The following is a 13,481-nucleotide window of genomic DNA, read 5'->3' as shown; positions in this document are numbered from 1 at the left end:
GCCTTAACGGTCCTCAAGGGCCGCACTCAAAGACCGCTGAGGCCGGAAGTGTGAGGCTTGTAGGCTTGTGAGATGGGACGGTCTAGCCTCTGTCACGCTGCCCAGGTTGCCTAGCAACCATGATACTAACAGCTGGAAACGTTTCATACAGCTTTGTTTGACAGAAATGAAGGAGAACATATTTTGTACATTTGTTTCTACATGAGCTTTGTGTGATTTGATAAGTATCTGAGGCTGAGACCACAGGACAGTAAAACATGATTTTTGGGCTTCATTTCTGTACTGAACAGTCATTTAAGATTAGTTAGTAAATAACAATTAGCTAATGTTGTTCATGAGACTAAAGTCATCTCACTTTGGTAATGTAAATATAATATGGCCAATATTATATTAATCATTATTAGTTATTACAGCAGTGAACATGAACTCTGTGCCAAACACTGAGCTTCAGTAAAGATTCAAGTTGCAGTTATTTATATTTCCTTTTACCTTAAATCTTCACTTAAAGACAAGTATCTGTGACAGTGTATATATAGATGTATTACAGACCCGTGGCTCTGACATCTGTGGTCATGAAGTCATTTGAGCGCCTAGTTCTCTCCCATCTCAAGACCCTCACGGCCCCCCTCCTGGACCCCCTGCAGTTTGCATATAGAGCCAACAGGTCTGTAGACGACGCCATCAACATGGCCCTACACTTCATCCTGCAGCATCTGGACTCCCCAGGAACCTACGCCAGGATCCTGTTTGTGGACTTCAGCTCTGCCTTCAACACCATCCTTCCAGACCATCTCCGAGGCAAACTTTCCCAGATGAATGTGCCTGATCCCATCTGCCGGTGGATCACTGACTTCCTGACGGACAGGAAGCAGCACGTGAGGCTGGGGAAGAATGTCTCGGACTCCCGGACCATCAGCACCGGCTCCCCCCAGGGCTGTGTTCTTTCTCCTCTGCTCTTCTCCCTGTACACCAACTGCTGCACCTCCACCCACCAGTCTGTCAAGCTAATCAAGTTCGCAGATGACACCACCGTCATTGGGCTCATCTCTGACGGGGATGAGTCTGCCTACAGGAGGGAGGTTGAACGTCTGGTGTCTTGGTGCAGCCACAACAACTTGGTGCTGAATGCCCAGAAGACAGTGGAGATTATTGTGGACTTCAGGAAGCACACAGCCCCACTCCCCCCCATCATTCTGACTGACACCCCCATCACCTCTGTGGACTCATTCCGCTCCCTGGGTACCACCATCACCCAGGACCTGAAGTGGGAGCCCACCATCACCTCCGTCATCAAGAAAGCCCAGCAGAGGATGTACTTCCTGAGGCAGCTGAAGAAATTCAACCTGCCAACACGGACGATGATGCAATTCTACACTGCAATCATCGAGTCCATCCTCACCTCCTCCATCACCGTGTGGTACGCTGGAGCCACTATCAGGGACAAACAGAGACTGCAGCGTGTTGTGCGCTCTGCTGAGAAGGTGATTGGCTGCAGACTCCCATCTCTGCAGGACCTGTACACCTCCAGGACACTGCGGCGTGCAGCCCGGATCTCAGCTGACCCCTCTCACCCGGGACACAGTCTGTTTGACCTGCTCCCCTCAGGCAGGAGGCTCCGGTCCATTCGCACCAGAACCTCTCGCCACAAGAACAGTTTCTTCCCCTCTGCTGTTGGACACATGAACAATAACCACATGACTGTCCCCGCCACTAACACATGACCCTACGCTGTGTCACTGCATCATTTCATGTCTGGCACTGATCACCACCTGCACTCATGTATATATCTTTCTACGTAGCACTCTTAATTCTTATTCTCATGTATATATCTCATGTATATCTCATGCACATATCTTTCTTTCTACATAGCACTTTAATTCTTATTGTCTGCACTGAAGCACCGCAGCAATTTCCTAATGTTGTAAACCTCAACATCTGGCAATAAACCCATTCTGATTCTGATTCTGATTATATATAAGAGACAAATATTGTTCATTTAATTTGTTGGCATTATTACATTTGGCTCAATGCTTACATATATGTGTAAAAAGAAAATGTACGAGCTGTGATAACTGTGTCTGATAAAATGAAGAGTAGACTGATATATGAAATATTCCTTTATTGGGTGAGAAAATCAGACCATGTCATAACTGCTTTAAGTCATACAGAATAGACATCAGAGCCTTAAACAGGCTGACTTCTGTTAAATGGGTCAAACTGGGCAGAAAGTATACAAACACATAACATCCTTATAGAATATGATGTAACACTATAGATCAACTTACCTCAGAATATATAAAGCATATAAACAATTACAGCAATATGATGCAACAAACACAGCAGTGCTACTAATCCAAAATACTCAAAGCTTCATAGAACTGAAACAAACATTTATTTTTAGCTCCATTCTGCTGCTGATACATACTTTAGGTTTCTGAACATTAAACTTGTTGCTGCCTTTCATAGTGTGTAACCTGAATGCCCTGAGTACTTTCTCCCACACTGAAAACACTGGGATGATAAAATTATTTGAACATTACCTAATAAGACTGATTCAGGACAGACAATTAGTTATGTTAAACTTTCCTAGCAGTCCTTCACAAACAGGGAACAGTCTGTCTATTCTCTCCATCTGTCAGCTGCTGCTGGCTCTTCCTCCTCCTCTTACTCACACACTGCTGAGTTTCTCCTGGTGGATCATCAGGGCTGCAAAGCCTCACAGATGATGTGCAGCAGTGGGTCCCTCAGTCTGTCCTCACTCTGGACACTTGCAGTTGTCACACATGGAAATCAAATGTGTGATAAGCTGCAGGATTCAAACACAAGTGTAACTTATAAACACATGTTCATACTTTTATTCCACAATCAGAGAGAAAGAAACAGAGAGAGAGTGCAGGACAGACAGACAGGTGACAGTCTCAGGTGTACACACTGCTACAAACAGGAGGATTTAGTGTTTGTGTTATTACGAGTGCTAAACAAGAAGAGTTCCCAGATGGTACAGTGGACACATGTGTGACTCCTGTGATTAAAGCATCTTTCTTTCAGCTTAACGAGTGAACCGTCAGCTCGTTCAAACACACGTTAAAGTCCGTTTGGCTGACACCACCGAACAGAGGCAGCAATGTAACATAGCTAACATTAACAGTGCAGTGGATCCTGCTTGTGCCGTGATATTCAGGACTGCAAACCGAGCAGCATCACTGACTTTCAGCCTGTTGTGTTTGTGGATATATGACTGACTTTAATTATCCACAAAATCATCAGATTCTCTGTAAGATTAAGGTCGACTATCTAACGGCGTATAAATAAAGGATTTAAAACAAAGTAAATGCTGAAAGTACAAACATGGCTAATGTCACATAACTTTGCCGGTGTTGTGCCAAAAAGTGATTGCCTGCTAAAAACTGATTTCCAATGTTTCCGTGTATTTTTTATGTGTAATATCTTTACGTATGTTGGTAAATAGACTTCGGTGAACAGCGTTTACAAAGGGGTTATATATAGAATTAAAAAATCATCTGTTTTTTCAAGTATCTTTACAACTCTGTGTTATTGTACTTACATTATAACCAATCCGGTCCTTTATCCCCACTTAAAATATTTTTACAGAACTATTGTAATATTTGCTGCCATTTCTGCTGTCCTCTTGGCCAACTTACTCTTACAAAAGACATTTGTAATGTTAATGAGATTTTTTTTTTTTTAACTGCATAAATAAATGTTATATAAAAGTCACTGCCAAAAACTGATTATGGCTTCTATCTTGTTACACGAATGTTGTTTGTGGCTCAATATGACTTTATGTCATCCATGAGGGATGCATTTGACATATGTTTCACATATTATAGCCCAACAAGTTACTAGCAGTTTAAATACCAGCAATCAGTTTTTGGCAGACGATCACTTTTTGGCACAACACCGGTATGTGGCCAACAGTAATGTTTTAATGTTCCTCATTATTAAACATTTGCACATAAATAAGTGACATAATATTCAGAACTTACTTTTGAAAGTTTACTCTTTGGCCGCTCCACTTCTTTGAAGTCTCTCCCAGTCCCAGTGCAATTGTTAGCTTGTTTTGGTTCGTGCAACTGGTCCGTCCGGTTATTGTCTCCCCAGAAACATTTCCGTTGTCTTTTTTCCTATTTCTGTTGTGTTGTGTGTGCTTTTGCAGCGTTTTTCTTTTTGCAGCATTTTTCTTTTTGCAGCATTTTTCTTTTTGCAAGTGTTTTCTGAAGTTGCAGTCCGTTTGGCCTCTCAGGGCCACCGTACCTTACTTTACTATCACTTACCACACTTTATAATTTTATCAAAACATTTCTTTCTTATAGCATTTTATGAGCTGATTTTGGTCCAACTGTAATTATTGCAAAAGGACATCTTAACTGTATAATCAGTGTGTTGTTTATACAGTTAAGATGTCCACAACCAACAATGAAAAGAATAAAAAATAAACTTTTGAACCTCTCAAGGCGCACCCTTGTAGTTTGATCAGGTGCTTGTCGGTTTACAGAACTTCTCTGAATGGCTGACACCCTTACCAAACGCCGGGTAAGTTTACATTTCTTAATCATACTTGCCCCTTAAAAACCCTCAATAAAATCTGAAATTCAAGTTGGTCTCAGCCGCTCTCCACTCTGGATTCTTTAATAATTGAGATTTCAGCGGTGACTCTGTCTGATCTCAGTTGCCACGCACTCGCCTTCTCCATACTTTGCTCGGACATAAGCGCTCTTTCAGACTCATTGAGTCTACCTGCAGGTTTCCTGGAATCAAAATGAAAGTAGAGAACAAAAATCACTCAAAAAATCTCATCCTCGTCACCAAGATTGTTGTGGAAAAATACACTGAGCATCGACCCAAACTGACTCAGATTTATCGAAAGAAACTTCAAACCTCTGCAAAAGGATCAACACAGCACCAACGGGGTTCGTACCAGCACTGACAAACAGGCAAAATAATAACAGCTCCTCTATAGCCATACAGATACAGTGAAAATGAAAGTGTTTTTGAATTTTATTTTCTGTAAATCATTTGATTTATTTAATAAATTAAATATTATATTTTAGAGGCTGTTCTAATCTGATATTCCATTCTAGGCAAATTGACAGCAAATAAAACTAAGTACACTTTTAAAACTTTTTTTTTATTATTCATTTTTATTTGAATTCAATTCAATTTTATTTATATAGCGCCTAATCACAACAACAGTTGCCTCAAGGCGCTTTCTATTGTAAGGTAGACCCTACAATAGTACAGAACCCAACAATCATATGACCCCCTGTGAGCAAGCACTTTGGCAACAGTGGGAAGGAAAAACTCCCTTTTAACAGGAAGAAACCTCCAGCAGAACCAGGCTCAGGGAGGGGCGGCCATCTGCTGCGACCGGTTGGGGTGAGAGAAGGAAGACGGGATAAAGGACAGAAAAATGTTATAATGTAATGTGGTGAAATTATTATCAACCAGGTGGTTCATGAGACAATTATTTTAAAGTAGTCTGGTTTTAACATTAACAATGAAGAATTATAATAAAAATGTAATGCATCTAGGCTACGTCCACATGTACCCAGGTATTTTTGAAAACGCAGCTTTTTAGATGCAGGTGTCAGGTAAACTTTAACGTGTTCGTGAGAAAACCCTAGAGAAGAAATTAGGTCTCTTCAATGGGGCATTTCTTTTGAAACTTTTGACAATCACGTTGTCAATATTGTCTTGGCCATTAAACATTAACTCCAGGACAGTGTTTGGATTTTTCCACTTTTGCCGGAGTTCATTGTACACTTTCACACTGACTTCTTCAGTGTTCTCTAAGGACATTTTAAGCTTTTGGGACAAAATTTTAGCCCAAATCCTGTGGGTAAACCTGTTCATGATGGCTTTATCTGCCCCTGGAGGCAATTTCCTTGCCTCATTTGCGTTGCTTATAGCGTGCAGAACCAAATCTTTAGTGAAGCTTTCAACAACTTTTACGTACTCTTCTCGGTTTTTATATATAGTGAGTACTCTTTTTGGTAAGGCCAACAGGTGTTTTGTAAATGTTGGGACAGTAATATCGTCAAGCTGTTCCCTCAGACATAAAATCAAATACTTCTCCTTGCAGTTATGTGCTTTGCAAAGATTGGTGAAAATGTCCTTGTTGATATTGGTCAGCGTTTTTGGAGATAGATCCAAATCCCTCTCGTCAATCTGAGGCCAGATTTTTTCAAGCAGGCGATCGCTGATAGAGTCGGAGTTGTGGCACCGTGTGAAGTCCTTGTATTTAGACGAGGCTTTGCCTGCGGCCTCTGAAACTACCAACTGAATAACTTTATAAACACAAATCTTTTCTTCAGACAGATAATCAGATGCCAGAGTGACATCATAAGAACCAATATCTGAATCAGACTTATGGACTGACCTATGTAGTGTTTTCTTCACAGGCTTTTCCAGGGGGGAAGCTTCTATGTTGTCCAAGTCTTTTGAGTAGTTTTTCTTCAAAAAGCTCTTCTTCGGTTCTACTGTGGCTGCGGTGAGGGTTTGAGGAAGAAACATCTGGGACGACACAGACGCTTCTTCCTCAGATGAATCACTAAAACCAATAAAAACATTTAGATATATGTTAGGTGGCGTTGGTGCACGATGCAGTGATATTTCGGAATTTTCACTGTCAGCTGTGGATGTTTTATCAAGACTGCTCTCCTCTGCAGTCAAATGCAGCTTGAGGTTTTTTGAGTCTGAAGAGTCCTCCAGTCCTGGAGTTTCTGTTTCTTCATTATCACCGTGGTCATCTACAGAAATTTCTTTCAGGATGCTGTCCTTTGCTCCTGTTTCTTCTGTTTTCTCAGGGGACTCTGTGTCCACTGAGTGAAGACAGGCCTCATCAGTCTGCGTGGACACTGGATCTCCCTTCTCCACGGTTGTGTCCATTGCGTCCTCTAACATGGAACAAAGTTTCAACATGTCTTTCAGCAAAGTGGAAGGCAGCTCAGTGTTGCAGTACTCTGGGTTGAACTGCAGAGATTGCCACTGTGGTACAATTGTACCAAAAAAGTGGTCACTTAAGGACTTCCATGTTTCCACTGAGGTGTTACTGTGTGGAGTTGTCATGTTTAAGTTTGTATTACTATTTCTCTGACTCTGAAATGTAGAAGAGGAAATAAATTGTTGGCTGGTTGGAGTTGGACTAGGCATGTGTGCTCTTTGTAAACCAAATGCTTGGGAGTCTGGACGGCTCCTTTATATAGGTTTAAGCCCCGCCCACGTTCGGCTGCAGCCACTGTGACGTCATCCACTTTTCTTTGACGTTGAACCTTCAAAGGTTTGGGGGCGGGGTTTAAGCTAATCTCTGACACAGCTGCATGACATTTAAATGGCATAAACTATTAGTTTAAATTACCCATTGTAACTGTTGTTCTTAAAGCAGACTGGTTAATAATAATTTCACCACATGATATTTTCAAATTATTTTGTATTTGCTTAAATAAATGCATAATTCAAAGACTGTAATTTTTCATTGTATATCAAATTACAATTGGACATTTTAGGTGTTCCCTAAATTTTAATGTAGGCATCAGGAAATAGATATTTTTTATTTTGCTTCTTTTTATTCAGATTCAAGCTGAGTACGATTAAAAGTTGTTGGGGTTTGTTTTTACTTAGACTGAAGTTTGTATTCCTATCTACTGATATTAATTCATTGTTATCTTAATATAGCTTAAGGTGGGGTGCATGCATACCCATATGGAAACGATATATATATACATCTTATAAAGTCTGTATCTGTCTTGTGTGAAACTTGTATGAAAAGCATACAAGAGTGAAAACAGATATAAGATCCCTTGAAAAATTATATACATGAAACTTGTATATTTTGGATACTTACTAAAACAATATATGAAAGTAATGAGAAAGTGGCCACCTTCATGAGTGAATCGCATAAGCCTTATATGATTCACTATATGAAGTAGGCCACATCTTATGCAAGTCTTTTATAAGTTTTTTCTATTTCTTTTCCATATGGGTATACTTGAGCTTGTATGTATACTTTTTACCCTGTGTGAATAAATTCAAACTTCTGCACCCAATTCTTCCTTTTTAAAGTCATTAAAATGTATACTGTAAAGTTAGAGAAATCATTAAAAGCCCCAAACTACAATATAATATTCATAATCATTATAAGAGCCTCTAAACTTCTCACCACATCTGTATGAAACTCCTGGCACTATTTTTGGTGATCCCAGCATCTGTTGACAAATTTGGGGCGGACATCATAGTAATTTAACCTTAGTTATGGTTCATACTAGGTTTTGCAATATTATTTTATAATTTTACACATTTGACTTTCTTATATATTTCATTATTTTACTCTCACTTACCACACTTTATAATTTTATCAAAACATTTCTTTCTTATAGCATTTTGTGAGCTGATTTTGGTCCAACTGTAATTATTACAAAAGGACATCTTAACTGTATAATCAGTGTGTTGTTTATACAGTTAAGATGTCCACAACCAACAATGAAAAGAATAAAAATAAACCTTTGAACCTCTCAAGGCGCACCCTTGTAGTTTGATCAGGTGCTTGTCGGTTTACAGAACTTCTCTGAATGGCTGACACCCTTACCAAACGCCGGGTAACTTTACAGTTCTTAATCATACTTGCCCCTTAAAAACCCTCAATAAAATCTGAAATTCAAGTTGGTCTCAGCCGCTCTCCACTCTGGATTCTTTAATAATTGAGATTTCAGCGGTGACTCTGTCTGATCTCAGTTGCCACGCACTCGCCTTCTCCATACTTTGCTCAGACATAAGCGCTCTTTCAGACTCATTGAGTCTACCTGCAGGTTTCCTGGAATCAAAATGAAAGTAGAGAACAAAAATCACTCAAGAAATCTCATCCTCGTCACCAAGATTGTTGTGGAAAAATACACTGAGCATCGACCCAAACTGACTCAGATTTATCGAAAGAAACTTCAAACCTCTGCAAAAGGATCAACACAGCACCAACGGGGTTCGTACCAGCACTGACAAACAGGCAAAATAATAACAGCTCCTCTATAGCCATACAGATACAGTGAAAATGAAAGTGTTTTTGAATTTTATTTTCTGTAAATCATTTGATTTATTTAATAAATTAAATATTATATTTTAGAGGCCGTTCTAATCTGATATTCCATTCTAGGCAAATTGACAGCAAATAAAACTAAGTACACTTTTAAAACTTTTTTTAAAATTCATTTTTATTTGAATTCAATTCAATTTTATTTATATAGCGCCTAATCACAACAACAGTTGCCTCAAGGCGCTTTCTATTGTAAGGTAGACCCTACAATAGTACAGAACCCAACAATCATATGACCCCCTGTGAGCAAGCACTTTGGCGACAGTGGGAAGGAAAAACTCCCTTTTAACAGGAAGAAACCTCCAGCAGAACCAGGCTCAGGGAGGGGCGGCCATCTGCTGCGACCGGTTGGGGTGAGAGAAGGAAGACGGAATAAAGGACAGAAAAATGCTATAATGTAATGTGGTGAAATTATTATCAACCAGGTGGTTCATGAGACAATTATTTTAAAGTAGTCTGGTTTTAACATTAACAATGAAGAATTATAATAAAAATGTAATGCATCTAGGCTACGTCCACATGTACCCAGGTATTTTTGAAAACGCAGCTTTTTAGATGCAGGTGTCAGGTAAACTTTAACGTGTTCGTGAGAAAACCCCCTGTGAGCAAGCACTTTGGCGACAGTGGGAAGGAAAAACTCCCTTTTAACAGGAAGAAACCTCCAGCAGAACCAGGCTCAGGGAGGGGCGGCCATCTGCTGCGACCGGTTGGGGTGAGAGAAGGAAGACGGGATAAAGGACAGAAAAATGTTATAATGTAATGTGGTGAAATTATTATCAACCAGGTGGTTCATGAGACAATTATTTTAAAGTAGTCTGGTTTTAACATTAACAATGAAGAATTATAATAAAAATGTAATGCATCTAGGCTACGTCCACATGTACCCAGGTATTTTTGAAAACGCAGCTTTTTAGATGCAGGTGTCAGGTAAACTTTAACGTGTTCGTGAGAAAACCCTAGAGAAGAAATTAGGTCTCTTCAATGGGGCATTTCTTTTGAAACTTTTGACAATCACGTTGTCAATATTGTCTTGGCCATTAAACATTAACTCCAGGACAGTGTTTGGATTTTTCCACTTTTGCCGGAGTTCATTGTACACTTTCACACTGACTTCTTCAGTGTTCTCTAAGGACATTTTAAGCTTTTGGGACAAAATTTTAGCCCAAATCCTGTGGGTAAACCTGTTCATGATGGCTTTATCTGCCCCTGGAGGCAATTTCCTTGCCTCATTTGCGTTGCTTATAGCGTGCAGAACCAAATCTTTAGTGAAGCTTTCAACAACTTTTACGTACTCTTCTCGGTTTTTATATATAGTGAGTACTCTTTTTGGTAAGGCCAACAGGTGTTTTGTAAATGTTGGGACAGTAATATCGTCAAGCTGTTCCCTCAGACATAAAATCAAATACTTCTCCTTGCAGTTATGTGCTTTGCAAAGATTGGTGAAAATGTCCTTGTTGATATTGGTCAGCGTTTTTGGAGATAGATCCAAATCCCTCTCGTCAATCTGAGGCCAGATTTTTTCAAGCAGGCGATCGCTGATAGAGTCGGAGTTGTGGCACCGTGTGAAGTCCTTGTATTTAGACGAGGCTTTGCCTGCGGCCTCTGAAACTACCAACTGAATAACTTTATAAACACAAATCTTTTCTTCAGACAGATAATCAGATGCCAGAGTGACATCATAAGAACCAATATCTGAATCACCATTACCGACTGACACATGTATAGCATTCTTCACAGGCTTTTCCAGGGGGAAAGCTTCTATGTTGTCCAAGTCTTTTGAGTAGTTTTCCTTCAAACAGCTCTTCTTCGGTTCTACTGTGGCTGCGGTGAGGGTTTGAGGAGGAAACATCTGGGATGACACAGACGCTTCTTCCTCAGATGACTCACAGCTGAAACCTATTAAAATATCTGGATATACGCAAGGTGGTGCAGGTACACGATGCAGTGTTAGAATTTCTCTGTTTTCACTGTCATCTGTGGATGTTTCATCAAGACTGCTCTCCTCTGCAGTCAAATGCAGCTTGAGGTTTTTTGAGTCTGAAGAGTCCTCCAGTCCTGGAGTTTCTGTTTCTTCTTTATCACAGTGGTCATCTACAGAAATGTCTTTTAGGATGCTGTCCTTTGCTCCTGTTTCTTCTGTTTGCTCAGGGGACTCTGTTTGCACTGAGTGAAGAGAGAGCTCATTATTCTGCGTGGACACTGGATCTCCCTTCTCCACGGTTGTGTCCATTGCGTCCTCTAACATGGAACAAAGTTTCAACATGTCTTTCAGCAAAGTGGAAGGCAGCTCAGTGTTGCAGTACTCTGGGTTGAACTGCAGAGATTGCCACTGTGGTACAATTGTACCAAAAAAGTGGTCACTTAAGGACTTCCATGTTTCCACTGAGGTGTTACTGTGTGGAGTTGTCATGTTTAAGTTTGTATTACTATTTCTCTGACTCTGAAATGTAGAAGAGGAAATAAATTGTTGGCTGGTTGGAGTTGGACTAGGCATGTGTGCTCTTTGTAAACCAAATGCTTGGGAGTCTGGACGGCTCCTTTATATAGGTTTAAGCCCCGCCCACGTTCGGCTGCAGCCACTGTGACGTCATCCACTTTTCTTTGACGTTGAACCTTCAAAGGTTTGGGGGCGGGGTTTAAGCTAATCTCTGACACAGCTGCATGACATTTAAATGGCATAAACTATTAATTTAAATTACCCATTGTAACTGTTGTTCTTAAAGCAGACTGGTTAATAATAATTTCACCACATGATATTTTCAAATTATTTTGTATTTGCTTAAATAAATGCATAATTCAAAGACTGTAATTTTTCATTGTATATCAAATTACAGTTGGACATTTTAGGTGTTCCCTAAATTTTAATGTAGGCATCAGGAAATAGATATTTTTTATTTTGCTTCTTTTTATTCAGATTCAAGCTGAGTACGATTAAAAGTTGTTGGGGTTTGTTTTTACTTAGACTGAAGTTTGTATTCATATCTACTGATATTAATTCATTGTTATCTTAATATAGCTTAAGGTGGGGTGCATGCATACCCATATGGAAACGATATATATATACATCTTATAAAGTCTGTATCTGTCTTGTGTGAAACTTGTATGAAAAGCATACAAGAGTGAAAACAGATATAAGATCCCTTGAAAAATTATATACATGAAACTTGTATATTTTGGATACTTACTAAAACAATATATGAAAGTAATGAGAAAGTGGCCACCTTCATGAGTGAATCGCATAAGCCTTATATGATTCACTATATGAAGTAGGCCACATCTTATGCAAGTCTTTTATAAGTTTTTTCTATTTCTTTTCCATATGGGTATACTTGAGCTTGTATGTATACTTTTTACCCTGTGTGAATAAATTCAAACTTCTGCACCCAATTCTTCCTTTTTAAAGTCATTAAAATGTATACTGTAAAGTTAGAGAAATCATTAAAAGCCCCAAACTACAATATAATATTCATAATCATTATAAGAGCCTCTAAACTTCTCACCACATCTGTATGAAACTCCTGGCACTATTTTTGGTGATCCCAGCATCTGTTGACAAATTTGGGGCGGACATCATAGTAATTTAACCTTAGTTATGGTTCATACTAGGTTTTGCAATATTATTTTATAATTTTACACATTTGACTTTCTTATATATTTCATTATTTTACTATCACTTACCACACTTTATATTTTATCAAAACATTTATTTCTTATAGCATTTTGTGAGCTGATTTTGGTCCAACTGTAATTATTACAAAAGGACATCTTAACTGTATAATCAGTGTGTTGTTTATACAGTTAAGATGTCCACAACCAACAATGAAAAGAATAAAAATAAACCTTTGAACCTCTCAAGGCGCACCCTTGTAGTTTGATCAGGTGCTTGTCGGTTTACAGAACTTCTCTGAATGGCTGACACCCTTACCAAACGCCGGGTAACTTTACAGTTCTTAATCATACTTGCCCCTTAAAAACCCTCAATAAAATCTGAAATTCAAGTTGGTCTCAGCCGCTCTCCACTCTGGATTCTTTAATAATTGAGATTTCAGCGGTGAGACTGTCTGATCTCAGTTGCCACGCACTCGCCTTCTCCATACTTTGCTCAGACATAAGCGCTCTTTCAGACTCATTGAGTCTACCTGCAGGTTTCCTGGAATCAAAATGAAAGTAGAGAACAAAAATCACTCAAGAAATCTCATCCTCGTCACCAAGATTGTTGTGGAAAAATACACTGAGCATCGACCCAAACTGACTCAGATTTATCGAAAGAAACTTCAAACCTCTGCAAAAGGATCAACACAGCACCAACGGGGTTCGTACCAGCACTGACAAACAGGCAAAATAATAACAGCTCCTCTATAGCCATACAGATACAGTG

The 13,481-nt window shown here is 39.4% G+C and overlaps 1 protein-coding gene across 1 annotated transcript; it reads right to left on the bottom strand.

Annotated features, from left to right (window-relative positions):
- Positions 1-4,624: 4,624 nt before the first annotated feature.
- LOC146690647 (uncharacterized) lies at positions 4,625-13,112 on the bottom strand. Its single transcript, XM_085433661.1, has 2 exons — positions 6,401-13,112; positions 4,625-4,769 (listed from the first exon to the last, which is right to left on the bottom strand). The coding sequence occupies exon 1, from the start codon at positions 11,595-11,597 to the stop codon at positions 10,038-10,040; it is 1,560 nt and encodes a 519-aa protein (XP_085289787.1). The 5' UTR covers positions 11,598-13,112; the 3' UTR covers positions 4,625-4,769; positions 6,401-10,037.
- Positions 13,113-13,481: the final 369 nt, after the last annotated feature.

The sequence above is a fragment of the Copadichromis virginalis genome, linkage group LG16 (genome assembly GCF_057382275.1).
Source record: "Copadichromis virginalis isolate Kocher_CV1m ecotype Utaka linkage group LG16, C_Virginalis_male_GT1.1, whole genome shotgun sequence".
Taxonomy (NCBI): Eukaryota; Metazoa; Chordata; class Actinopteri; order Cichliformes; family Cichlidae; genus Copadichromis; species Copadichromis virginalis.
Note: the sequence above shows the minus strand (reverse complement) of the source record. Positions and strands in the feature narration are given on the sequence as shown.

Bases quoted from the DNA above. Each gene is read 5' to 3' on its own strand.
- LOC146690647 (XM_085433661.1), bottom strand. From the start codon at position 11,597: ATGCCTAGTCCAACTCCAACCAGCCAACAATTTATTTCCTCTTCTACA.